At 51.3% G+C, this 26,854-nt stretch overlaps 9 protein-coding genes across 9 annotated transcripts; 5 read left to right on the top strand and 4 right to left on the bottom strand.

Moving 5' to 3' along the window:
- Positions 1–788: 788 nt before the first annotated feature.
- ABOM_004690 (peroxiredoxin) lies at positions 789–1,708 on the top strand (the record flags this gene model as incomplete). The annotated part of the gene is made up of 3 exons (XM_022531819.1): positions 789–972; positions 1,022–1,203; positions 1,271–1,708. 3 exons carry the CDS (start codon positions 789–791, stop codon positions 1,706–1,708), a joined length of 804 nt encoding a protein of 267 aa, XP_022390317.1.
- A 597-nt stretch (positions 1,709–2,305) lies between these two features.
- Positions 2,306–3,516, top strand: ABOM_004689 (NAD(P)-dependent alcohol dehydrogenase; the record flags this gene model as incomplete). Its single annotated transcript, XM_022531818.1, has 3 exons — positions 2,306–2,326; positions 2,379–2,507; positions 2,563–3,516. The coding sequence occupies 3 exons, from the start codon at positions 2,306–2,308 to the stop codon at positions 3,514–3,516; spliced, it is 1,104 nt and encodes a 367-aa protein (XP_022390361.1).
- Positions 3,517–3,614: 98 nt separating this feature from the next.
- ABOM_004688 (putative C6 transcription factor) lies at positions 3,615–6,261 on the bottom strand (the record flags this gene model as incomplete). The annotated part of the gene is made up of 5 exons (XM_022531817.1): positions 3,615–3,847; positions 3,904–4,425; positions 4,485–5,884; positions 5,940–6,028; positions 6,100–6,261. The coding sequence occupies 5 exons, from the start codon at positions 6,259–6,261 to the stop codon at positions 3,615–3,617; spliced, it is 2,406 nt and encodes an 801-aa protein (XP_022390362.1).
- A 1,423-nt stretch (positions 6,262–7,684) lies between these two features.
- Positions 7,685–9,361, bottom strand: ABOM_004687 (sugar transporter; the record flags this gene model as incomplete). The annotated part of the gene is made up of 2 exons (XM_022531816.1): positions 7,685–9,174; positions 9,241–9,361. 2 exons carry the CDS (start codon positions 9,359–9,361, stop codon positions 7,685–7,687), a joined length of 1,611 nt encoding a protein of 536 aa, XP_022390364.1.
- An 896-nt stretch (positions 9,362–10,257) lies between these two features.
- Positions 10,258–12,182, bottom strand: ABOM_004686 (glycoside hydrolase family 32 protein; the record flags this gene model as incomplete). The annotated part of the gene is made up of 2 exons (XM_022531815.1): positions 10,258–10,375; positions 10,429–12,182. Coding segments are annotated over 2 exons (1,872 nt in total), but the record flags the coding sequence as incomplete, so codon positions are not given.
- A 3,167-nt stretch (positions 12,183–15,349) lies between these two features.
- ABOM_004685 (DUF3433 domain-containing protein) lies at positions 15,350–18,883 on the top strand (the record flags this gene model as incomplete). Its single annotated transcript, XM_022531814.1, has 2 exons — positions 15,350–17,021; positions 17,082–18,883. 2 exons carry the CDS (start codon positions 15,350–15,352, stop codon positions 18,881–18,883), a joined length of 3,474 nt encoding a protein of 1,157 aa, XP_022390381.1.
- Positions 18,884–20,137: 1,254 nt separating this feature from the next.
- Positions 20,138–22,033, bottom strand: ABOM_004684 (FGGY-family carbohydrate kinase; the record flags this gene model as incomplete). The annotated part of the gene is made up of 3 exons (XM_022531813.1): positions 20,138–21,166; positions 21,253–21,816; positions 21,893–22,033. 3 exons carry the CDS (start codon positions 22,031–22,033, stop codon positions 20,138–20,140), a joined length of 1,734 nt encoding a protein of 577 aa, XP_022390375.1.
- Positions 22,034–22,587: 554 nt separating this feature from the next.
- ABOM_004683 (NAD(P)-dependent alcohol dehydrogenase) lies at positions 22,588–23,799 on the top strand (the record flags this gene model as incomplete). The annotated part of the gene is made up of 3 exons (XM_022531812.1): positions 22,588–22,605; positions 22,665–22,787; positions 22,870–23,799. 3 exons carry the CDS (start codon positions 22,588–22,590, stop codon positions 23,797–23,799), a joined length of 1,071 nt encoding a protein of 356 aa, XP_022390377.1.
- A 1,050-nt stretch (positions 23,800–24,849) lies between these two features.
- ABOM_004682 (uncharacterized protein) lies at positions 24,850–26,308 on the top strand (the record flags this gene model as incomplete). Its single annotated transcript, XM_022531811.1, has 4 exons — positions 24,850–25,024; positions 25,102–25,175; positions 25,249–25,951; positions 26,043–26,308. 4 exons carry the CDS (start codon positions 24,850–24,852, stop codon positions 26,306–26,308), a joined length of 1,218 nt encoding a protein of 405 aa, XP_022390378.1.
- Positions 26,309–26,854: the final 546 nt, after the last annotated feature.

Here is a 26,854-nt window from a genome sequence, read left to right as displayed (position 1 = left end):
GACTTCATTGGAAGTTGCAGTGTTGATCTCACCAGTTCAGGTGTCCGACCGGTTTCTTACGTGATAGTCCTCATCCTCGACTATACTCGAATAGTACAGGACTGAATCTGGCCAAACCGACGCGGAGCCACGTGAGATGTCTGGCCCAAATAGTGCTTCACCACACGGAGGGTCGCCCGATAAGCAATCAAAGGACCCACAGAAGCGATCTTCGAGTCTTTATTTGTTTCGTGGCGTTACTTGGCTGCCTACGATATACTACCGTGACGTCATGCCCTAGACAACCCGTCCTTTGTTCTACTACGTAGTCAGCTGGAGTTAGGTAGGTAGCAGCTATGTGAAGCCAATATGAGGAGGTGGAACTCAGGATTAAGCTTATCTGTTAGAACAGCAAATCACGGGTATATATATCAAGGGTTGATATATATATATATACTTCATACTTCACATCTAGCCCGAAAGACATACTGGTAGTCTCCTGTATTTTGTGGCTCTTTAATATTGCGAGACCAAGGCCAGTCACTGTAAGGTATTGATATATTCTGTATCAGGTCACAGATTCCTACCACCCATTTCTATCTAGAGGTGGAATGGTTCATATATGGTGCCTGAGGCAATAAACACGTGCCAAGCCTGACCGAAAAGGGGATAGTCTGGGGATCTGCAGCCTGACGCAATCACGCAATCGGCCATTCACTTCAATAGCCCCAACCAGTTCAAGCCCGTCTTTTCAACTTCAACCCCAATTGACCCTCTCGACTCCAAATTCCACCCTTCATAACCTCACAATGGCTTCCATCCTTCCTCGTGCCGGCTTCCGAGCATTTACGGCCCTTCCCCGGGCTGCTGCCCTCCCCAGGGTCTCCCTCGCCGCCAAGCTTCCCCGCGCACAGCCTCTGGCGCAGCCCATCGCTCGCCGGTTTGTCTCCAACATTCCCCAAGAGCAGCCCCGACTGCGTCTCGGATCCACCGGTATGGATGGCTTGATTCGATGAAGTTTTATAGTTGACCATTGGCATAGCTCCGAACTTCAAGGCCCAGACCACCCATGGCGAGATCGATTTCCACGAGTTCGTCGGCGACAGCTGGGCTATCCTCTTCTCCCATCCCGCCGACTTCACCCCCGTCTGCACCACTGAGCTGGGCGCCTTTGCCAGGTTGAAGGGGGAATTTGACCAGCGTGGTGTCAAGATGATTGGACTGGTGAGCTAGACGTGAATACTATGTGATGCTCAAGGTCATGCTGACCAATGCGACCTTTTGCCTGCAGAGTGCCGACAAGCTTGACTCCCACGGCGAATGGGTGAAAGACATCAACGAGGTCGGCAACACCACCGTTCAATTCCCCATCATCGCCGACCCCGACCGTAAAGTCGCTTTCCTCTATGATATGATCGACCAGCGGGACCTTGACAATATCGCCGAGAAGGGCATCCCCTTTACCATCCGCGCCGTTTTCATCATCGACCCCGCTAAGAAAATCCGTCTGACTATGCTCTACCCGGCCTCGACGGGCAGAAACTCCGCCGAGGTGCTGCGTGTCATTGACGCTCTGCAGACTGCGGATAAGAAGGGCATCGCGACCCCCATCGACTGGACGGTCGGAGAGGATGTGATCGTGCCCCCCTCCGTGTCGACCGAGGACGCGAAGAAGAAGTTCGGCGAGGTCCGGGAGCTGAAGCCTTACCTGCGCTACACCAAGGCCTAGATGGGCTGGCCCTGTATCAAAAGTTGTATGATAAAAATTATAATAGAATGAAATGGCCCAGCGTCATGGTTTGGTGGCACTCCATTGCGCCTTTGAGAACATTGGCTAGTACGATGCTGTCCGACGTCGATGTCGACAAGCAACATCGAGGAACATCAGCTCGCTCGTTCAAATAAAGAGGTAGAGTTAGCGCTGCCGAGGCGAATAGTCGGTAATCCGAGTCTGAAGTTGAACGCTTGCTTTGCCTCATCGGGCCGAGAGGGTCCCATTCTACGCAGTATGCGCAACGAAAGCCAAACAGGCATACACCAACCAAGTAAAGAATCAGCGGGGGGAATTGGAGCTCAAAAATAAAGCGCACACTATGTTACGTTCTCCATTTCCCCACAACCCCGCAAGTACCAAGCTGGAGTGTCTAAGACCGGAACCGAAGTGATTGAAGGCGTGGATGTTCCGCCGGAACCGTGATCAAGCCGAAGTGCATCCTACTTATTTCAAGCAGCTCCTTCAGCGATTAAAAGTCACGCAATTCAAATCTTGATTTCTCATCCTCCCAGATTCATTTCCGAATACCGTATTTGGAGGTTAAAGAGCAAGATGTCTACAGGTCCCCATCCCGTATGTTGCCGATCAATCTTGATCGTCTTCCATCCGCTGACCAATCGCACAGACAGTCAACAAGGCATCCGTACTTCGCCCTGGCGGTTCCTTTTACTATGAAGATAGGGAGATCCCTTCCTTACAATCTGATCGAGATGTGATAGTGCGAGTGGTCGCTACCGGTCTCTGTGGCTCCGATGTAAGCAGTGCCCATATCGAACCCTCAACCCCAACAACAACTGACTGAGGAACAGGTCCACTACTGGCAACACGGTCGCATCGGTCGCTATGTTGTTGAGAACCCTATAATTCTCGGCCACGAGTCATCGGGCATCGTGGTCTCCCGCGGCGCCAAAGCATCCGGCATTGAAGTTGGCGACCGCGTCGCGATCGAGCCGGGAATCGCTTGCAACACCTGCAGCCCATGTCGCAGTGGTCGGTATAACCTGTGTAAGGATATGCGGTTTGCCGCGACCCCTCCTTATGACGGAACACTGTCTACATACTACCGCGTACCGGTTGAATGCTGCTACAAGTTGCCGGCACATATCTCGCTGCGCGAAGGCGCGCTGGTCGAACCGCTCGGGGTCGCAGTGCACGGATGCCGACTGGCGGGCGATCTGCAGGATAAGTCGGTCATTGTGTTCGGCGCCGGGCCGGTCGGACTGCTTTGCTGCGCGGTTGCCAGTGCGTTCGGTGCGTCGACGGTCGTTGCCGTGGATATTGTGGCTGCTCGACTGGAGTCGGCAAGACAGTACGGGGCTACACACACCTACCAGATGAGTGCGGAGAAGTCTCCGGAGTTAAACGCCGATGCCCTGGCAGCTACAGCTGGACTCCACGATGGTGCCAATGTTGTCCTTGATGCTTCGGGTGCTGAGCCGTGTATCAACTGTGGTGTCCATGCGCTGGCGCATGGTGGAACATTCGTGCAAGTCGGACTTGGTAGACCGAATCTGTCCTTACCCGTTGGACAAATCTGTGACAAAGAGGCCACGTTCAAGGGGAGCTTCCGGTACGGTCCCGGGGATTTCAAACTGGCCGTTGGCTTGCTGAACTCGCGGCGGGTCCGGGTCGATGGGCTGGTCACCCATGAATTCTCTTTCTCGCAGGTCGAGGAGGCGTTCAAGCATGTTGCTGGCAAGGGCGGGATCAAGAGTGTGATTTACGGACCGGATGTCGACCCCGAGGTAGCCAAGCAAGTATAGTATCTTTCTGTTGGTGTTTGAGGGATATACAGTGGATATAGATCTTTAGAACTGTACACTAAAAAGTAAATAAATAAATCAAAAGAACTGCTCATGCCTTAAACGCCCATCCCGTCCCATGTCATATCCCATAACCAATACATGCCGCTTTCACCATTGCCTAGATAAGGGTCTTCCACCCCCATTGGGACGGCGCCAGCACCGTCCCAGCCATAGTCCATGGGGACCTGTAGGGCGAATTGCGATTCGGCGTTTTCATCAGGTGGCGGATGCGTCTGAGAGCTTTCACCGGAGAGAGTATGGACAGAACGGTCATTCCCAGGTGGTAGAACTAACCAAGGCTTAAGGTTAGCATGAGACTATGCAATCGCGACAGAAGATAATTACCATGATGGACAGTGGTCAAGCTCTCGTTCAGCCGAACCGCCCGACCCGGATCAGGCCGGATATGATTGCCCACTATTGGATCGGATAGACCTATGGTGCCATCTAGGGGTAGTCGCAGCGTATCCTCAACGGACATGCGGCCGAGGCTGGTCGGATCCTGCGTGACATGATGCCCAAGCCTCTGGGGGAACCCGGTGATGGGCCCGAATATGACCTCCGACTCGCGCCGGAGGAGCATGGTAACCACGTTCTTGAGCACCGTGGTACTTTGTTTGGACAAGGCGGATCGGGTCCCGATGAGGTCCTGCAGACGCAGGATCCGTGTGATGGTCCGTTTGACGACCTGCGCTGTATCGGACAGGGGTTCGGAGAGCGCCATCACGACCAGCACGATGGCAGCGTTGAAGAGGTTGATTGCGAGGAAGGCGACCAGGTGACTGTCCGTTGCCAGCTGGGCGAGCACGGGCATTTCGGTTACGCGGGCTGTTCGCACGGCTGCGTTCATCCATAGGTCTGAACTGGCTGCTTGTGCGGGTGGGAATGGTGCTTCGAACGAGAGGCCTGGGGTGGAGTGGCCGGACGATGCAGCCGCCGGATGGGATGCGGGTGAACCGCCGTCGCTGCTGCCGTGCGGTGGCCGTGTGGCTGAGGTGAGATGGTCGACTTGTCGTGCGAGTAGAGGCCGATGGAGAACGATGAGACGTTGTCATATGTGAGTTGCAGTGATAGCGACTGTAACGCGTGCGCCCTCGACCCGGGTTCTCCGTCCGGATGATAGTCTCGCTCGAGATCTAATGCGAGATGAGCTGGGAGGCAGGCTCGCCATCTTTGCAGCTCCTGGGTGGCATGCTTGACCAGAGAAGCATATGGATTCCCGGTCAGCTGTTGCGATGTACGAAAGGTCCGTGAACCGAATACCGCTTCCAGCGCCGGGGATGCGATCAGGTACAGACGGTTCAACTCACGCTGGTACGCAGAATAGCATATCATGTTGTTGTTGTCGCCGGGCCCTGGTGTGGTGAAGGATGGGTTCTCTAGCATATCAGCGGGCATGCTCAGATTGCAGTCTTTGTCGTTGATCCCCAGAGGCCGACCGTAGGTAATGGACGCAAACCGGTCCCATGTGTAGATCGTCCACCAGACTCGCTTTCTTTCTTCGATGTCTCCGAATTCACCCTGGACGGGCTCCCGGTGCATGCCCAGCGCTTGAGACATTTTGATCGTGGCGCCTAAGAGCGCGAAGGAGAGGTTCGGTCGACCATGGTAGACATGGTGCGAGCCGAGGAGGATACAGGTCTGCACGGCTGTCACTGAAGGCTGGTCCATCAATTCCACCAGGTCCGCTTCGACGATCTTTATGAGGTCGGCACTCCATTGTCGCCAATGATCCCTCGTGTCTTCGGCGTCGCGATTCCGTTGTGATCGGTACCAAGCTGCCATTCCGAGCATGACTGCCAACAGCAAGAGAAACGGCTTCTGGGATGGGTAGGCCGAGCCATCTTCGATTGAGCGCAGTCGTCTACGAAATTTCGGTTCGTACACCACCAGCGAGAACCAATGGATGGCATCGAAATACTCCTCCAACAACTCATTCATCAACTCCCCAATGGGTAATGGCTGGCCCAAGATCGAGGCAATGGGGAGCCGTTGGCCAGCGACGGCCGACTGCGCGACGGGCGCACTGGTACTTGCTCGGTATCCTGGGATAGCAAATGTCGTTCGCTCGTCGATGTGCTGACTGCCCAGTTCACAGATCTTGCGCGCCAGCCCCATGGCCGACTCCGCCTCGCCACAGTCGATGGCTGCGCGGGCGCTGTGCTCATCCGCCGGAAGAAAGTCAGCGCCGGGCGCATTAGCGTCCGGCCCTTCCACCTCATGGCGAGGACTGTCCTCACGGTCCGGCGGCTGCTCGGCCGGGCCCATGCGTGGGGGTTTCGACTGACGCCTAGAATTCCTCAGGGTACGTCGGGATGCCACTCGGCTGCACCCGCATATCAGCCACCTTGAAGCCGAGAAAGGGTATGCTACCAACTTACTTGCGAACAGCATCCTTCTGCTGCGCCGGCAGAGCCTGGCAATCCACATTGGCTCTGACACAGAGCGTGCACGGTCGGAAAGGATCGCACTGCCATAAGATCCCCAATCGTCTTTAGCAGGACCCTCCAATGCCGAGGACGCGCAGGAAAATCGGCTTACCCGAGATTTATGGAGACGGCATCGTTCGCAGGCACTGCTCACCCGAGTCGGTAACGACGACCGTAGATGTCTTTTGCTTCTTGTTGTCCGCGGACTGTCGCTTGATATTTGTCTTGGCCGACGATCACTTAGATCCTCGACTGAAGGGGGATCGGAGGCCATGGCGGGTTTATGCACGAGTCGGATGATGTTTGGAGATTGAGCGATTTTTGTCCGATTTTTGGGTTGATTTATTCCCCACACTTTTCCATCCTCCACGGCCGAGACGCTGACCGATGGGTCGAATTACGAGATGCCGGGTTTTCGAACTAACTTTCTCGTATTTCTGTGATCTGGTAGTCTTTTTGCCTTTTTTTTTTCTCTGCTTCTATCATTTTAATCTTTATTATTATTATTATTTTTCCATTCTTAATTCGATTCCATGCTACGGAGTAGCCAAGACGAGCTTGGTTTCGTCTCTCTTGCGCGCCTGCTTGCACTAACCCTAAGCAAGTCAGGTTTGTTGTAATAGGATAGGTTGACAGCAATGGTACTTCTTTTCGGGATAATTCTCGTAATAATACTATTAGTTCAAATTATATTGAGCCATCCTTAGAGGGTAAGGGGACTGCCAGTGAGTCCTCCGTATCTAAGCAAGACCGGCTTCATATCTAAAGGGGGTATAATTTGCCCTAAGCAGCTACCCTTGCCTCCCCAGAGACTATATGCGCATAAAGCATAAGGAAGAGATAGAGCTTCACAAATATTGGCGCCACTAGAGGTATGGTATGGAAGGTTACCTCAGACGTAATCCTGGAGCTATGAATGCACATCCCATCGCAGCAAGTATGGTATTCCGCCGCAGCAATGTTTGTAGAACCAGAACAGACTCAACCGATAGACAATCTTTCCCCGCGCCAAGATTAATCCACCTTGGGTCGTACAATATATCTGAGATCTAGTAGACTTACGCTACGAAACAGTCCCTCACGTCGACTTTGGTCTCGCCAGTCGCTAGCGGCTATGTTCAGTAAACAATCATTGTCCATAGCACCTCTCATCTCCTGATAACAGCCAACTCGAAGTCTACACCCTACACAAACGACACTTCAACTACGCCTAACGGGTATAGGGCCCTTATCTTTGAGAGAGGATACTACTGTCATCCCGCCCTATTGAGTGCTGCTCCAATCAAGCAATATAGCCTAGCCGTGCCGATCGTCTGAAACTGGCGATTATGTCTTTTGCCACAACGATATTTCCCAGCAGAATGACATTGTGGATCCTCAGACGCTAAAGATAAAGGAGATCGTCAACTAGGAGTAGGTGGGGGTTCTTCCCGTTTACCTTGCCCTCCCTTTTTTATCAGAGTCTGGGCTCTCTATGGCATTGTAAGGGGATGTGTGTGTGTGAATATCACCTTCTAGACAACACTGTTCGCTACAACAATGAGGTTTATACTTCCTAGCGTACTCGGAAGAAGTGACTTGAGTAATCGTGAACTGCATAAATTCGTGGACTAATTCTGTAACTGGGCTAAGCTTTAAAAACACAGGTGCATGGCGAAACATGCAACAGTACAATTTTACACCGTGATAAAAACCACCTAAACAGTCTCGTGATACTCAATCTGTCCCTCATCATGACTTAGCATCTGCTTCGCCTTCGAAATGGAGGTACTCTGGTCTGTGAGAGCTTGTTCCATCTCGATATACCTTTGCGGTCGAGCGACGCTGATAGCCTCCGGGTTCCCGTTGACGAAGATACTGTGATTCTCACGGAAGAAAACATCAATGTCTTCTAGCGCGCGGTTGGCGGTCTCAGGATAGAAGAAGTAGACAATAGGAATGAAAGAAAAGTTGAAGACAGTCCAGATGATATAGAACTTCCATCCCAGATTCTGGATCCCGACCGGAGTAACCTCCACGACCATGAAATTCATCGCCCAGTTGGTCGCCGTACCAAGCGCAGCTCCCTTCGTCCGCATGCTAAGCGAGTTGAGTTCCACTGGGAGAAGCCATCCAATACCCTGATAACTGCACCCGAAGAACAGGTAGTAGCAGAAGAAGAAGGCAACCGCAGCAGCCGCCACTTCAGTCTGGTTGGGATAGTCCGGCTTCTCGCTAAATCGGAGCAGCACAGTGATCATCAGGTAGCAGACGCCCTGACCTAAAGCACACCAGATCATGAGTTTGCGTCGACCCCAGCCGTCGATCTTGGGGATGGCTAGTGTGCTAGCAATCAGGTATGAGACGGAATTGCACGCTGCAAGCAGTCGTGATAGTGTCTCGGATAGCTTGACGGATTCCATCAAGACCGTGGGCAGGTAGTATGACGTGACGTTGATACCAGCCAGCTGCTGCATAGCTTGTGCGCCGGCTCCCAGTATCAGACGGCGGATCACGCAGGTGCCGCCCTGGTCTCCGGTCTTGCCGCGCAGGAGCTGACTCCAGGAGATGGCGTGTTCGCGTTCATATTGTACCGCGGTGATGATCTCGGTGTAGGCTGCAATGACATGGGGATCGTGGACATCTTTGTCCTCCAGATCAGCGATGATCTGCTGAGCATTCTCCGTTTTGTCGTGGCCAATCAGCCAGCGAGGGGACTCTGGCAGCCATGGGACGGTGGCATAGAGGACGAAAATGAAGACAAATTGAAAGGCAAGTGGGAATCGCCATGACGCCGGCCCAGGCACAAAGGAAAACCCAAAGGTCATCCAGTTGGAGAGTGAATAGCCGGCAACGTTAAGGATCATTTCAATGATAACGAGCTTGCCTCTCCACTTGATCTGTGAAGTCTCTCCCTGCCACACAGGGGCCGTGGCAGTGTTAATACCGTTTCCAATACCGGCTATCACTCGACCGACGATCATCTGAGGGACACCATAAGCGGCAGTCTGTAGAACAGCGCCGATGGACATGATCGTCGTTCCACATAGGATGGTCTTTTTGCGACCCCATTTTTCTCCGACATACATGGCAGCTATGGCCCCAACCAGACAGCCGACATCATAGATGGCCGTGACTGTTCCCACCAGACTGGCGTTGTTGTGAAGATGCAGTACATCAAGAAAGTCTTTTGTTACGATGACACCACCTGAACCCAGAAAGAGACGCTAGTTAAGCACTAGATGCAATAAAAGAGAAGAGAGAAGAGACATACCGAAAACACCCTGATCATAACCGAACAACATCATATCCGTTGCACATGCAACGGTTACCCAGAATGTCAACCATCCTCCCTTCAAGCCAAAGTACGGCTGACTGAATCGACCCTTCGCCATTTCGGTGCATGAATGATATGATACAAGTGAACGATATTGACACACAGAAATACCTGTCTTACACGTGGGAATCTGGGGGTGGTTTTATACTAATCGTACAATACCCCAGGATATCCATCTCCACTCTCCAAGGAAGTGTAACCCAAGAATACATAGTCACTGTAGACCCACAATCGAGACCCTTTAAGTGGACTGTTACCAAGCACTAGTCCAAAATAAAGGTCATAATCCGGAGTCGAAACGTGGAGAAGTCTGCCCATGGGGTTGAGTGTGTTCGGTTCCGCCGGAACTTGACGCTTCAACGATCGGTTCCGGTCAAGATACACTTCCGCCGGCATTCAGGCAACAGGAACAGGGGCAAAATAAACGTAATGATCGGCCGGTCCGGTGGTGAGGCAATCGTTCTATCTATGAGCGATTTTATTTTAGCTCACGTGCGCGTCCTAGTCACCGTCGTAGAAGATGACGTTCGTAGATGGACGGCACGGCTTGATCGGAACGAGACGATCCTAAGTTTATATCCATGATGTTTACCGTCGGGTACCAAAGCTGGTCATGGATAGGAAGCTTTCTTTAGTAAAGTATACGATTGGTGTCTGAGCACACTTTTTTTTTACACGGTATCCAGGCTTCGGCCGAAAGGTGAGAGGGGGTTTGTCGGCTCGCCTGTTCTCGGCTTCCCGAGCCTATCGGCGGCCTGCAAGTCCGAACGCTGGTGGTATAGCAATGACATGCAGTTCGGAAGGATATGCCAAATGTTCTGCCAGATCAAGTACGAGGAACTGACTAGGTGATATAATTATTAACTCAGCTGCAGATTTGCCTTCATGACATCTAATTCATATATACAACAAAGCCTTCTCCCCTAGCACATCCCATCACATTATTGCCTTACGTTAAACACGCTCCGGCCAGGCTTCAAACAGGCCCTCGGAGACAGTGACATCGCTGAATGTCACTTCACCCGCACCGTTGTGGAAGAACTTGATGTCAGTCGAGTTCTTGTACCAGGAACTGCGGGAAACTATTAGCCAATGCCTTGTTGCCGACCATCGGAGAATACATACCGAGCCCAGGTACTCAGAGCAAAGCGTCCATTGGCGTAGACCTCAAGGACGGCGTTGTCCACAACAACCGTAAGGTCCAGAGTCTCCATCTCCTGAGCATCCCCCTGAAGATCGAACAACCGGAGGCGTCCGGACTCGTTGGTGCTGACGATTCCATTTGTGGTTTTGGCTGCAGCACTGGTGTTGCTGCGGTCGACGATGATCGATTCGTTGGAGAACTGATAGTAAATAGTGGTACTCTCGAGGTCAGAGGACAACACTTGGAATCCGGCCTGGAGATCGGAGTTACGGGCAGAGCGAGGGAAGGACAGCTTGGCAGTCAGGACATAGAACTTGGTAGTCGGGGAGACCTGGAAGGGCACGAGGCCAGCCTCCTTCGATGTACGCTCAGGCTCAGTGATCTTCGGTCCAGACATGAGAGCTTCACGCGTCTCCCGAGCAATTTCAATTCCCAGGGTCTTCAGCTCAATGCCAGACGGGCCACGCTCCACACGCCAAGATGATCCACTTTCCCGCACAAGCTCATTGTCCACCACGTTGGAAATGGTCTTGATATGGAGCTCACGAGGAAGCAGAAGGGTGCCCACCCAGTCTTGTTGTGAAAGTGGGAACCCCTTGGCCTGCTCAAATAGGTCTCCGGTCAGCCAGACAAACGAAATGTAACGATCGGGAGCGCCACTCTTTGTGGACACCTGGGAGGTGGCGGGCAGAATCTGACCAGCGGCAGCATAGCCGGAAGCACCCCAGTCGAAGACACCGGCCATGGTTGGTGTGAAAGTGACATTTCCGTTGTTAGAGACGTTGCCGGTAGCCCACAGCATATCGTGAATGGATGACACCTGGGGCACAATAGGAGCTCCAGAGCCCTCAGTACCCAAGGTTATGAAGATCTCGCCATCAACGCTGTAACCTTCGTCGTCCAGGCCGAAGACATTACCAGTCTCGAAGTTGAAACCCCATCCTCCAGCCCAATCACCGTTACCCCAAGTGGAGTTGACCTTCTCCTGCCACCACAAGCCAAGGTACTCCCAGTTTTCGAGGCTCATTTCCTTCTGGTTTTGACGATAGAGGAACTGGCCAGGGCCTTCTTCGTGTACACCGCCAGAGACGGTTGTGTACCAGGTACCCGAGGCACTGTCCACGGCAGCGTCCAACTCCGAGCTTTGGAAAGCGAAGGGGTCACGGAAAGCGGTCACATTGCTGTCCGAAGGAGGGAGCGGAATGACCGGTGGGCGATCGAGTTTGGTAAAATTGCGACCACCGTTGGAGGTGACCGCTAAGGACTGAGATTCGGCTCCAGGATTGTAGGGGATCGACCAATGGATAGGAAGCGACGAGACGGAGGTATAGAAAAGGGTGGGCTTGTCGTCAATTCCCTTCGGGAACACGAAGCCATCAAAGACCGCTACAGGGTCATTCTTGCCACCGGGCATGATAATTTGACCTCCATTGGCATTCAGATCACGGTATTTGACCAGATCATCGGTCGTGGCACCTGAGATACCACTGCCATTGTGCAGCCAGCCAACGTGGAATAGACCGGTGTCGGGATCCGTGTAATGAGCACACGGGTCGCCGATTCGGCCGGCTGGTGGGAGAATATGAGCTCTGGGCCTCCATGTGTCATACAGCGATCCATTGGCCTGGGTTGAAAGGTTTGGGGGAGCTGCGTTGTAATCGATGGCGGAGGCAGCGTAGGCCACCTGGGTGGTGACCAGGGCACCCGCAGTTGAGGAGAGCTTCATGGCGACGCGCTAGGAGAGTGGATGGATGGCAAAGCTCCAAAAGCGCTGTCGGCCAGGAGATGTAGCATTTAAGTAATATTTTCAATTCATACTACATCTCGGTTGCTGTCGGTCGTTGGCCGAGGTAGTAAAATGAGATATGGGCCGCATGCGGAATGGTGCCCCTGGAGAAAGTACATAATGTCGGCGAAACACCCCATTCCACCATATCCACGGGGTAGACTATGCCCTGTGTCTTGTTTCCTCCGCACACCGTTCCTCAATGAAAAGCGCACGTTGGACGCACTGCGCGCAATTCTCCGAGGATCCCCCATTTCCCCGAGAGTTGGAGATCCAAGCAAACAACTTTTCCCATCGTAGTAACTGAGGAGGGGCGCAAACTACATCATGGGGCCGCCAAGTGGTTTTCTTCCTTCCTGTTCCTGAGGAATGGTGGATCATAGATCTTGGTAAGCTCCTCAACAAATTTTGGGGTGCACCAGCCTACCCGGATCCCATCTGACGGTTTCTCCAAGAGGAAAGCTTCTCGTCGTCAGGACGAGAACCGCGCGATTGTCTCATTGTTGCGGGGGAGCTGATGGGCAGATGTCGTGGGGTTGTCTGATCAAGAATGATCGATCCGATTGATTACTGTGGCGTTGATAGTATATGTATCAAACCACATCTGCATGTCATCCATAGGGATACATGCAACTAAATGCCTTCGGATGATCGCGTTCAGGGCATCTGCCGAAAACCCCGGCACGTGAGGCGCGGTTTGCACGGTTTGATCTGCCTGCCCCGTTTAGGAACGTCGGGCATCAACTCCGTCTTCCACACTTGGAAAGCATGCTTGATATCCACTGCGTGGCTCTACGTCTGAGGGCCGAAAAATATTCATTCATTGTGCAGCTCTTCTAATTTTTAATCTGATAATGTCATATATACTATGGTCATATCCCTTGTTGTATAGCCGTTGACCCGTAGTAATCATACACAGTACAACAGATCTCATCCTCTCTATAGGCATACATTCTGATGATCCCTTCCTTTCCTAGGGCCCGTAAGGGTAGTTTGAAGATCGTCATTTGATTGATACACAATGAGACGCACTCGGAGAAACTAGCCCTATGTCTGGGTCTCCACAATTTGCCCGACTGTGGGGGCCCTGAGGGTATCAATTTTGAGCTCACCTTCTTTTTAATGCCAAGGGGAGGCCACGCAAACGATCAAAAGCCCATATAACTGTGTCATAAAGAAGACCATTTCATATTTCCATGTCTGGAAGGATAAAACAAGATGTATAGTTGCGAGACACCATGGAACTTATGGAAGCATTTCTACGCCTAGAAGATTAACTAGACAATGAACATTAATTGGTTTTCCCGAGCTTTGGGAAGACAGAAGTCCTTGTCTTCCTTTATTATGGTTACTACACATCTTTCATACAGTACGAGGCTTGATCACGCTGTATAAGTAGCCAACTAGTTTATGTAAAACAGTTATTGCTTCGCCGTCCCATGAACGAGAGCTACAGAAATAAAATCTCGAGTGGACCAATGATTGTATGTTAAGTGCGCAGGAGGATTCATGACCCTAACTTTAGAGTTTCCTTTACGTATATCGACCGATAATACCTCAAATGCTTGCACTCTCACGACCAGCTGTCGATCAATATCTTGAAACCAGATTGCACTTCTTCTGCTAGCTGCAATTGCAATTAGCTGGCACCCATCTGATCCCTCGTAGCGATGTATCCGCTTCTAATAACGGACTTCGACTTGACGTGGTTTTACCCTCCGAGCTAGTGCGCTTTATAAGTTCAAACTTGACCATGTACCACTACTTGTGCCGTAAACCTTGTCCTTTGCTGACTTGAGTGAGCCGAACACATGAGGAGCTTCGCCAGACATCCAACCTAGGTCCTCGATACTTTTCTCCCCTCGCGAAGGTGTAAACAGCAAACACAATGTCCGTCACGCCGGCCGAAATGACGACAGAGCCAGTTCATATTCTCTTTCGTGGCACGCATCACTGAAGGCAGGAAAATAACAATATCGAGTAAGGCGATCCTGCTACCCAGATAGAATTTAAGAGATATCATGGAACCTCAGCTCGTGCACCTGTCTACCCTAGTTTACCTAATCGGGTATGGGTCGGGTGTTGCCTAATCCGAGTATAAGGGGGTCTTTGCCCTAGTTGCTCATAAACTGTTATGTGTGAGTGCCGCAAGGAATGGCATCACTCCTGGAAGGTATCCAGTGACAGTTTTACCACCTCAGACTCTTCTTTAGTAGCTGCATCATGGCAATGATCTTAAATTTTCGAGCCCATATGGATCGTTGATCAGAACGTTGGGACGCACACGTGACACTGGGGGTGGAGTTACCACGAGGACCAAAGCTCAAAGAAACGGCACTGCTTTAGTGGGACACCGGGGATAAGGTGCTATTTTCAAAGGGATTCTGTTCCCGGTTCAAGCTGAAAGAGACGCCGTTTCAAGCTAAAGCCATTAGACTTGGCAATAAAGTTTGGGGCGAACAGCACTGCCGCCACAAGTGTCACCGATTCTGGCCATGGAATGAGTCAAAAAAAAAGGAACTAAGAGGCTCTAGAACACGTTGGGTTACGAAATAACCGCCAATAAACTCTTGTCTCCGATCATTTTCAGCCTCTTTACGGCGTTGAGAGATCCAATTGTGCTACATTCATATGGGAACCGAGGACAAGGAAAGAGCACGATACGAAGGCAACGAGATTGTCTAGACCCACTCATTGCCATGGCCTTTACCGGTTGGGTTCCACCGGATAGAGGCGAGACCCTGTCAAGTTAAGGGTCCTCGTCAAGCCACAGGAAAATCTCACCTGCGAAGCTGAATGTCCTATGTATCATCCTTCGTTTCTACCCCTTTTACTCCGCCCGACAATGCCTTGAGGCTGGTCAACACTGCTACCCTTCTGGTCGAGAAATAATTCAGCGATTAGGGAGCACTGGAAACGTGTCACAAACTATTCTGGAAACGCAACCTTGCCCCCCCCACGGTCCATGATAGACTTTCGCTGGCGATGTTCCCTATATCGAAGGCGTTCTGCTGCGATTCATTCGGCTGTCTCCGACAACATCCATAATGCGATTCATTAATTGATCAATCAAGGATATAACAAAACCAATGCGACAATGGAAGAGTCTTTTCGGGATGCCACACAAGGATCGAGTGCCGGGATGGCGTCCTGCCACGCTTCGCAGCATTTACTTGGGCTCGCTGGCTGGGCTCATGCTAACGATGTTGATCACGATAGCAGGAATTTACCTGGGTAGTGCTGCGAGAGGCGGACTCGCGATCTTTAGCTCGACCGATGACATCGCTACGGCGCAACAAGTGGCATACACCTATGTGCCCATGGTGATGGGTGTCATAATAGGTGTCATGTGGTCCTTCACCGAGTACGATGCTCTTCGACTTGAGCCGTACTTCCTATTATCAAATCCCAAAGGCACTTCAGCTGACGTACTCCTTCTCAACTATGTTTTCGGTCATTTCACGACGACTCCCTTTAAGGCCGCCCGCAACCGACATTGGGTGGCTCTTTGCGTGTCAATCCTGAGTATCTCATTGCAGTTGATACTCCCAGCAGTCCTCGGTGGCCTTGTCAGCGCAGAGGTAGTCTCGATGCATCTCCCGCAAACACTAAAAACGTGGCCCATGTTTATCAACCTAGACACGCATGCATACTGGACGTTTCACAATGCGGTGAATCAGTCCCTTGCGATCAACCGTGTCCATTCGGCAAGCGATATAATTGGATCCAGACGATATGCGATGCCTCCGGTTCAGACATATTGGAATAGCAGATCCGAGGATGACATGTGGAGGCTGAACCAATCGGTCTATTGGGCCGATGTATCGTGCGCCTACGTCGATGGCGATGGTTTATTGGCGAGTCTGTCACGTCTGGAGGGGGATCAGGAAGCGCTGCCTCTATCTGAGCTTCTCCTCTCCGATCAAAGCGGTAGTCAACTGGCAGATGTCGCCGGGCCTTTCGACACTTGTATCGCGCGGTCCGATCAAGATGAAGATATAGACACTCCCCAGATACAATATTGGAAGCTACTACAATGGAACGAGAATCCAAAGCTCTGTAGGCAATTCAACCTAGTCGGCGTGGCGGTACATGCGAACCAAGCGGTATTCAACGCACAACATGGTTCCAACAAGTCCTCAGACTGGTTCAGTCCATTTGGGTGCAGCGTCAATTATATGACGGCCGACGCAGAGATCACATTATATGCGAATGGCTCAGTCGCTTTGGTCGATGTACAATCAGATACCACCAAGGATCTGTCGGAGACTGGCTTTGATACAGCAAAGTTTAGCAGCTCACTACTACGCATGGCAGTCGCTTCCAACAATATAAACGATCAGTACGGGATGCTGTCCCAAGGCGATGTATGGTCCGAAGTTGACGCAGCCATCAGCCAGTCCTTTGTCCCTTTGATGAGCCGTACCTTTGACCTTCGACAAACTGTTCATGTCGAGGGCATCCGTATTGTTCAGCGAGTCGCATTACTGGTCCAACCGAGCAGTGTCCGCATATCGGCAGCGATTCTAACGTTCGGAGTGGTGCTTGTTGCGAGTCTCCTCTATCTGTACCCACGACGTCCAAACTTTTTGAGTGACAACCCTGCTTCGATCGCATCGATGTGTTGCATAGCTACCGATGTCATTGATGCTACAAGCCTGGAGAAGCTGTCCCAGATGGAATTGGAAGTGTTAACGACCCGGCAGCTCCGGTCCCTTCTACGCACAGGCCGCTGTAGCTGGAGGGAAACTAGTCAAGGACAGCGTCTGGTAATCTCTTTTCCTGGTGGTAAGTCGAGCTGAGCTGGGGTACCTGCGAAGCCATGGTGTTGATATTGACGTACTGCAGACTCCACTCCTCGAAGCCAACAGAAATCTCGACGAAGGGCCGACCCTCCACCCCCTTTCCTCATGATCCCTATCTTCATTTTAGAAATGTCCGCATTCCTTGCCGCACTGGGAGGCATGCTCGTTATCATGTCGAAGTCCTGGCAGTACGGGTATTTCCCACCTTTGACTGATATCAAAGTAGACGACCTGAGGAGTTTGTGGATGTTGCTCCCTCCCGCAAGTGCTGCTCTCATACGCGGGTTGTATATCTCCGTATACCAAAATTTTACGATTTTGGAGCCTTGGTTCATACTTCAAAAGGGCAACGCAACTGCTCGGTCCTCCCTTTTGCTAGACTATGGGTCTCAGAGCCCGTTTGCCGTGGCACTAAAAGGTTTCAATCGTCGTTATCTACTGCTTGGTCTTGTCTCCTTGACGTGTATTCTCAACACGATTCTGACTATTCTTGCAAGCGCTCTCTTCGCGCTGGAATACACCCCGATGGCTACCGGGAACATTGTCGAATCGGAATATGACTATCGATCCTACACTGTCGGCCATCACACTTGGATCTTGGCCGAGGCCGATCTTTTCCAGAGCAGCATCTACACCGGCATACCTATACTTCCTTGGACCACTACAGCTCACTCTCTGCTTCCCGTGCAGTCGAACATGACAGAAGACCAATGGGCTACCGGTCCGTTAGTCGGCATCGGTGCCAACCTAACGTGCCAAGCCCTTTCTGTGGCAAACGGGCATGCTGAAGACATTCTCTCCGGTCCGACCTACTGGCAATATTCTCCATCCGGGCATCCGAACACAACCTGTCGAGTCCGTGCGCAAGAATCAGCCCTCGGTGGCTCGAAAGCGCCGTTCAGCGTTGACTTCATCGCCCCGACCGAATCAGACCAGACGCACCCCCTATGCCGAAGGCCTGGCATTCTGGTCGTTGCCCAGTTGAACGAGGCGGGCCTTGATGAAGTCCCACCAGGCAACATTGCCACCCTGTACTGCGAGTCTCGCGCTACGATCCAAACCTTTCTTGCCACCTTCGACCTTCGCGGATATGTAGAGCACTATGATACTATGAACGGAACCGCCATCACGGAGGGCCCCATGCTGGCGAATATCACTGCAAGCCTGGCTAATTACAATAGAGCATTTGCGAATCCACTTCAGTCGAATCTCACCCACTATCCCCCAAAGGACCGTCATAAAATACTGCAGAATTGGTTCGGACTCTTGGCAGCCCATGTGTACAAGCAGAAGAACACAAACAATCTCACTGCCATCGATCTTGACATCTTGATCGAGGCGGCCACCCTAGTCTACCGGACAGTATTTGCAACCGATGTCTCGCTCCACCGTGACTTTCATTTCAATCGCCTGCCACAGCCCGTACGGATTCCCGACGCTACTATTTACGACACCTTCATGTCCTTTATTCCGGTTCGACCGGCTTTTGTCATTGTCTTCCTCATTATTGCCTTCGACACATTTGTCCTCATGTATGTATTTGTCACCAGAAAGAGGAGGTTTGATTTCCCCCGGAGTCCCCGATCAATTGGTTCAATGATTCCCTGGATTGCCAAGAGTAAGATGCTGGGCGACTTCCGAGACACTGCTTCGTGGAGCACATCTGAACGGGCGACACATCTGATGAAGCTAGATAAGAGGTACGCGCTGATCAGGACGGACATGGACAATGGGAAGCGGACGTATGCACTGGATGAGGAGCCTCGTGTTACAGGAGAGTACGGCGTCCATACCCCCTCCAAAGGACCTGTTGTACAGAATGCGCCCGTCCATAGCGATATTTAACAATGTATCAGTATATAGAGTTTCAAATCTCACTTGATACCACGTTGCAGGCTAGTTAATTCTGCTCATCTAGCGCCAACTCGTTGATAGAGTTGTATCATATCTAGGGCATTAGGCCGCTGGGGAGCAGCTAGCAGGGAGAGCAAAGCATCTGTGAACTAGAGGGCAGCGGTCATCAACCAAGGGAGGCAACCCTTTGAGCTACTTTTCCAACCGTGGAAACATGTATCCCTCTTGTTCTCTGTCCCGTGGCTGAGTCCACCTACTACGAGTGTATTGGAGTGGAAGACAACATTCCTTGCGTATGATGCAGCGCTCTGTTATATGATACCCAACCAAATGCCTGTCCAATGGCATACAATTATATGTGAAATGTCGAGGCGTTATAGTTTCCTGCGTACAGAACGTAGCCACGTTGCTCACTTGAATCTGATAGCCGTCTTTGAAGCATATGGTTTTGGAATATAAAGCCAAATAAGTCAGTATTCTTCCATCAAGAGCCGATAGCTCAGCAGCATCATTGGTCTAGTGGTAGAATTCATCGTTGCCATCGATGAGGCCCGTGTTCGATTCACGGATGATGCACTAATCTTTTGCCTTTTTCATTTTACGTTCGACATTTTTTATTACCGTTGTCCTGCTCTTTTTCATTTTCATATTTTTTTTTCTTTATTCTTGTTAGAGGATATACAAGGAAAGCGTTGGAACATCTCATTTATCCTGGATGTTTGTTATCGCGGTAAACCTGAGTGATCAGTCCAACAATATATTCATTGGATGCTTATCTGCCACATTATATATAGCACGATGGATCCCATGTACAGGCCATTGAGTCTGTGTTACTGTATTCTTTATCATAATATAATGTTGGATCGTAGTAGACAAGTACTACTAAGGCAGATTCCCATCTACAAACCGGTACCCTAAATATATATTTACTTTAGCTGATAAAAGCACCCATAAAATAGACGTTATCATTATGTTTCATTTTCCCCTGCCTAGCCAAGATTCAAAAACAATTAGAAATTAGCTGACTTCACTCCAAGCTCTCCTGGAAGTATAGAATGACCGTTTGTAAGTATTAATCTAAGCCCTCGGACCTTTGGTGATATCTTGGCAGGTGACGGGCAGATCGCCGTTGTATGCTGCAACACCAGTGTTGCCAACGCCGCATTGCGCTTTGTGATCTTTTGATTCAATGTGTACTGAGCTGCTAGTGTCGCGCGACCTCCATTTTGCTGGTGAACCTATGGCTCACTGTGCCAGGGCCTGGTCGACCAACGCCCGGTACTCTCTCTGTTTTTGACATTGATCGAGGAAGACCTGGTATTTCGCCCGCAGCAAACTCTTCTCACTCTCATCCTCAGTCGGAAGGAAACATCTGCCTGGCTTGCTCATCTTCTCCATAATCTCTTGCAGATCAGCCGTGTTTCCTTTCGCATCCGCGGTAGCAGCCTTAGCACCCAGCATCGCGGCGCCGTGGCACACGGCTGCATTCACATAAAACGGAACTACCACAGTCATGTCACAGGCAGAGGCAATCAAGTTGACTAGGATGTCATTCTGGCATTGAGACCCCGACATAAAAATGGAGGTAATGTGGTGACCGGACTGATTCATACTCTCAATGATTTGTCGGGTCTGCAACGCGATGAATTCCAGCGTGCTGTAGTAGAGGATGGAGAGACTGTTGATTGATGTATCGCTTGTCAAGCCGATGATAGAACCTGTCATCTTTGGATCAGCCATGGGCGATCGATTGCCCCAAAGGTCGCCGTAATAGAAGAAATGGCGTGCGAGGTATGCAACACAGGGGGCGTTGTTTTTCTCAGCCATCTCCCTGAGATGCTCGTTCAGAAACGTGAAAATGTTGGTCTTCTTCACTTCGGCCAAGTCCTTCGCCTGATTATATGCTGGGTGAGTTTCAATGACATGTTTCAGCAGCTGGCCCGTTGCAGATTGCCCTCCTTCGGCCATCCAGCAATCGGGCAGTAAAACATCTCGATACGGTCCCCAAACTCCAGGCACGAACACAGGGTTCGGCGACATGACGAGGTGGCAGGTGGAGGTTCCTGCTACCGCAGCGAGTCTGGTAAAGAGCTCTTGTCTCTTGTCACTGGGATTGCTGGGGAGATCAACCTTGGCCCCGACCGTGCCTATCCAGCCGGCATAGGCGTCGATAACACCACTGCCAATGGGAATGCCGACTGGCAGACCTAGTTCCTTCGCTGCTTTCTCCGATAGATAGCCGGCGAGCTCTCCTGCATGAAGATGTTGACCATTCTGTTCAACCGTTGATCAGCTACTTGGGGACACCGCTGGAAAAAACCGACCCAACATTGGACATGTTTCTGAAAGATGCAACTCACCAGGCCATGTTTCCCTCCGATTGTAGTGAAACTGTTCTCTTTGAAATCACCCAGTCCAATGGCCTCGAAGAAGTCCTCCGCCCATCCACCGGCCGCGCTGTTCTCAGGATCTTTCGGCAGATAGCCCTGCTTGCAGACGAGGCTGCATAAGCTCCTCGTCTCACTGCCAGTCGCAATATGAGTGAGAGCATCCGCCAAGTCATAGAACTTGTACTTTGCGAATGTCTCGGCCGGCATATTATTTTTCAGCCACAGGATCTTGGGGATCTCCATCTCAATCGACATTTTCCCTCCCACATAGCTCAATACCTTGTGTCCAGTTGCATTGATCTTGTCTGTTTCGCTTTCTGCTCTGTGATCCAGCCACAAGATTACATTTCGCTCACTATGAAACTCGGGTCCAGTAACAGACACTGGCTCATTGGTATCGGTGGAGAAGGCAGCGAGAGAGCAAGTCGCATCAAAGCCAATGCCACGGACGTGCGATGGGTCGATTTTCTTCTCGGCGAGCGCACGACGTACTGCTAAGCCAATGCAGCGCCAGATGTCCGTGGTGGATTGTTCCTGTTCCCAGATCCCCCCAGGTTAGTAATCGTTTTTGGCCGTCACCAGGCCCATGGACGTTGGGGGCACCACTCACATAGTACACCTGTCCATAATGCCAGAGAGCAATGTCTTCGGACGCCAATCCGACGATCTCTCCAGTGTGGTCGATGACACAAGCGCGTGCACTGCCCGTGCCCACGTCCACGCCGATGTAGTAGCTCTGTTGGAGTTGCATGGGGGATGATTGCGTGGTAGGAAATGGCTACTCGAGAATTCTACGGGCGCTACCATGGGTACTTTTAATACTTGAGCCCCGAGTCGGGCCCGTTTAGAATGCTGGCGGTGATAATGCGCTGTGCGATGGAACTGGACCCCAGAAACTAACCGGTGAACATACCAGACGGAGCACACGGCGTGTTTTGCCGCTGGATTTCCAACCCGCTGCAAGACTTCCGGTGGCCGGATGCATCGGGGGCTCCACATTCTCTCCCCAGAGATCCACACGCATCCACTTCCCCGGCGGCCAAAACGCCGTCCATGCCCGATCACAGCCCTTCTCTTATACGGTCCGCTGCACGGAGAGTATGAGATTCCCTCGCTCCACAGCTCAACAATCACGATCTAGACCAATGGATCATGCTCAATTGCTAAGAGATTTCGCCCCGGGATGAGGGCTTTAAAAGGGAGAGACGTCCCCTTGTGTGACAGGTCGAAGGGTTGTGTCTGTCTTTGTTTTCTTTTTCTGGAGCACCGAAAGCCGCATATTTCAAACCAGGTAGACCAGGCAATATGATCAACCAAGAGAATGTGAGATCCTTAAGAGCTCGACTGTGACGCCAAGTCCTTACCTGACATGACCGTCCCAGAACCCATCGCTGGTGCTTAAAGCCGTGCAAGAGCTCGAGTTCGAGGATCGCCCGGTACCAGACTTGTTGGAGCCCTACGATGTTTCCGTGAGGATTGAATACACAGGGATATGCGGCAGTGATGTAAGTTCCTTATAGTTTTTGTGTTTGGAAAAAAAAAAAAAAAAACGCAACGGAAAGGAGTTCAGGCTGAACTCCTGTTTAGGTCCATTACTGGCAGCGAGGCCGAATTGGCCAATTTATCCTCGAAAAACCGATGGTGCTGGGCCATGAGTCGGCCGGAGTAGTCGAGAAGGTTGGCTCCAAGGTGCAAACACTGGCGGTGGGCGATCGTGTAGCCCTAGAACCAGGAGTGCCCTGCCGGCGATGCACGTTTTGCAAAGCAGGCAAGTACAACCTGTGCAGCGAGATGGCATTTGCTGCTACTCCTCCCTTTGACGGCACCTTGGCCAAGTACTATGTTTTGCCAGAGGACTTTTGCTACCGGCTTCCTCCGAGTGTCAGTCTACAGGAGGGCGCGGTTGTGGAGCCTCTCAGTGTCGCGGTGCATCTCGTTCGACAGGCCGCGCTGCAGCCAGGGCAGTCCGTGGTGGTCTTTGGTGCAGGGCCCGTTGGCCTCTTGTGCTGTGCGGTGGCACGAGCCTTTGGGGCCTCCAAGGTGATTGTGGTTGATGTGCAGCCGAAACGATTGGAATTCGCCCGTGCCTACGCGGCTACTGCTCATTTTCTCCCGGGCATGGACTCCTCGCCGGCTGATAACGCCGTTCGGCTTCGAGAAGAAAATGAACTCGGGGTCGGCGCGGATGTTGTGATCGAGGCCTCGGGTGCGGAGCCCTCGGTCTACACTGGTATCCATATCTTGAAACCTGGTGGAACGTATGTGCAAGGCGGGATGGGCAAAGAGGAAGTCAAGTTTCCAATCACGACGGCATGCACCAAGGAGCTCGTTATTCGGGGAAGCTTCCGATATTCGAGTGGCGACTACAAGCTCGCCATTGAGCTGATAGCTGCTGGGAAAATCAATGTTAAGGCGCTGATTACACAAGTTTTCAAGTTTGAGGATGCGCCACAGGCGTTCGAGGAGGTGAAATCGGGGAACGGGATTAAGACTCTCATTGCGGGCCCAGGAGTGTGATTAAATCACGACCATTCTTCTTTGTACAGTTGCTATTGATGGTGGTATCCTCTCCTAGCCAGTGATGAGCGATCGAGTTTGAGACGAGTATATAGAGTTCTAGATTTAATGCTGGCACGATACCAATTGAAAGCGCTTTGTATTATTGCTTGACTATATAATGTAAGCCCTAGTATACCGCACATGACAGCTACATACCGGCGAGGCTATTTATCAATATACCTTAACAGAGTGAGCTATCAGTATCGATGGACGCCTCTTCTCTTTCATTAGGCTAAACTGGCACCGTTACTACACACAAGATACAGTGGAGCAAGGAGACAAGATACAGTGGAGCAAGGAGACAAGCTACAATACTGAGTAATGTCGCACGTTTGTGCGTCTTTCCCTAGGTTATGCACTAGATAACATGGTGACTACGCCAAATCATAACCATGCTTATTTATGCAGACCGTCAAATGAAAAGAATGCCGCTAGTGCGGTATACCGTATGAAAAATAGCCCACAGCCAAGAATGCCAATCATGTAAGTTAGACTTTCTAGACAGCGAAAGCACAGTAGTAGAACCGGATTCTAGATCGCCAGGATAATCTCCTCGTACCTGTCCAACTTCGCTATCTAGCATGACGTGTTTCCAGGAAACGTCACCCTGCAGCCAAGCAAGCAATCGGACTCGTCGCATGCACGTTGGACGTCATTATGTTACACCGCAACTGCAAACGAGCCCGGGAAGCAGCCGCCATCGTGCGCTCGAATATTTATCTCGTTTATCCAGGATGGCTGGTAGCGGGCAGTAAGTCTGCCATTTGGGTTTTGGGCGCCTCTTCGGAGGAAACCTAGTGAGTAGGTTGGGGTTCTTTGGGTCAGTGCAAAGAAGTGATGTCTCCTGGCGCAATCCTTGTGATCATGCAGTGAACAATGCAAGTCTCACCGCTGCGAGGGCGTTTATATATGACAGGATAGAGCTGCAATTCGTGAGATGGATGGAGGGACGAGCATCGCTCGATCCTGCCTCTGCGATCCGACCGCGCGCAGCCTGACATTAGCGCAATGGCGATTACTCTAGATGTATTATTCCCCAACACTACGCCATGGACCTCGAGCCATCGCAAACACAGGCAACTTCCCATCTTCGAGAGCGGCCAAGGTGTCAAAGGGACAGTTGTTCTGTCGTCGAAAGACCAGAGAGCTCCGGTATCTGGCATCGTGAAAATCGCCTTAGAAGGTAATAAATAACTCTAGCAGCCGACAAAAGCGCGACAGCACTATGTATGCCTCTGAATCTGACTGGCTTCATTACAGGAACACTGTTTAATCATGTCGACCTCGTGGGGGAATCCCCGGCAATGCTCTATCATACATACGTTTATCAAAAGGTATGGCGTCTATCGAATATGGGATTGAAGGAGATCCATGACTGACCAGCGCCGAGGACACTCGGCAAACTAGATTATCAATTTGAACGCGATCTATCCAGAGCAACAGATGATCAGCGACGTAGATCAATGCTACCACTTCCGATTTCTGGTGCCGGATAGTCTAACAGGCCCCGTGTCGAACAAATACGGCCAGCAAATCCCCTCATCGCTGCATATCAACTTCTCACCAGCGAGTCATCGAGCAGCGGTCTCATGTTCTAAGGGAACCTGCAAGATTGACTACCGAATACGTGCGCAGTTCCTAGTGGAAGGGCGCTGTGTGGTGGAAACGACTCGGCCGTTCACATTGTGGGCTTCGCAGGGACGGCAACCACCAGTCTGCACCGAAGACTTCCCCGGAGAATACAGACTTTCTGCCTTGAAGACTCTCCGCCGTCCGTTACTCCAACCGGCTGGGAAACTACACGTCTATAGCCACGAGCCACTGCCTCTTGAATTTTCGCCGGAGAAAGAGGGCGCCGCGACATCAGTACGACTGCGGCTCCGATATGGACCGCTGAAGAACGGCGGCGCCATGCGAATACCTCCGCCACGGTTCTATGGGATCGTTCGCTCGAATCTCACGGCCAGCACATTCATCTCTATTCAACCGCAACGGCGATCACCAGCAACGTGTGATGCTGCCGCGTTTCCGTTCACCTTCGAAACGCGCAAGTCCTACCCCAGCCAGCTCAGGAAGATTTGCTTTCCCCGCTGGACACGATCAGAAACGGGTTAGTATATCCCTTGAAAGCAGTTTTTTTTTTTGGAATTTCGGGTAGTTTATAGCCTTCTCATATATGGAGCTGCTAATCAGCTACATAGGTGCTGAGAGTATCTGGGAAACCGAGGCAGAGATGACATTCAAGTGCCACCATCCTGCATATCTAACACCGTCATTTTCTTCCATGCTTGTCTCCAGAAGATACAGTTTGAAAATGTATATGGTCATTTCCGGCCACGGCCACGCTGCGGTGAAGCTGGAGCTCCCCATCCAGGTCGTCTACACAGGCAGGAGGTTCCTACCGTCGGAAGAAATCATGTATCTGAGTGACCCTGTAGAGGATATGCCGCCAGCATATAGCCCATAGTGTTTGAGTGGACACTCTGCTCACTTCTTGGTATCCGCTTTCCCTGTACGATTACCGATGTTAGTGCCGGGTTTAATGGCATTCATGTATACCAGACGGGCCAAATGTCACTGGTTGATTCGTTACACATGCTCGACGGGCATGATGTTGAGTCACCCTCCTGTATGCGCTGTCGTTCCATTGTAGATAGAGAGGTTTAGTTTTTTTCTTTTCTTTTCTCTTTTCTTCCATCTGGCGGGTATCTATGGACGATATATAAGTAGCTCAATCATTGTGAATCGATCATTTCACTTCACTCAGCCGCTTAGTGGTCCAGGAAGCAAAGAGCTACAGATACGCGATGGTCTAACAATGCCACCAGCGAAGCCTACAGCAACTCCATCGTAATCAACCAAGTTTCTGCCCGGGCAGCATTCTGACTGACCCACCAGGCCAATGAAGGCAGAGATTGCGGTCAGTTTTGCTTGGCGTCATCCCCACCTCGGGAGGCAAGAAATGAAAATGCGGGTCCGTGAAGATATCATTTGGCTCCCAAGCTGGGAGGTG

The sequence above is a fragment of the Aspergillus bombycis genome, assembly GCF_001792695.1.
Source record: "Aspergillus bombycis strain NRRL26010 chromosome Unknown contig00030, whole genome shotgun sequence".
Lineage (NCBI taxonomy): Eukaryota > Fungi > Ascomycota > Eurotiomycetes > Eurotiales > Aspergillaceae > Aspergillus > Aspergillus bombycis.
The sequence above is the reverse complement of the archived record's forward strand: the minus strand, read 5'-3'. Positions and strand labels throughout refer to the sequence as shown.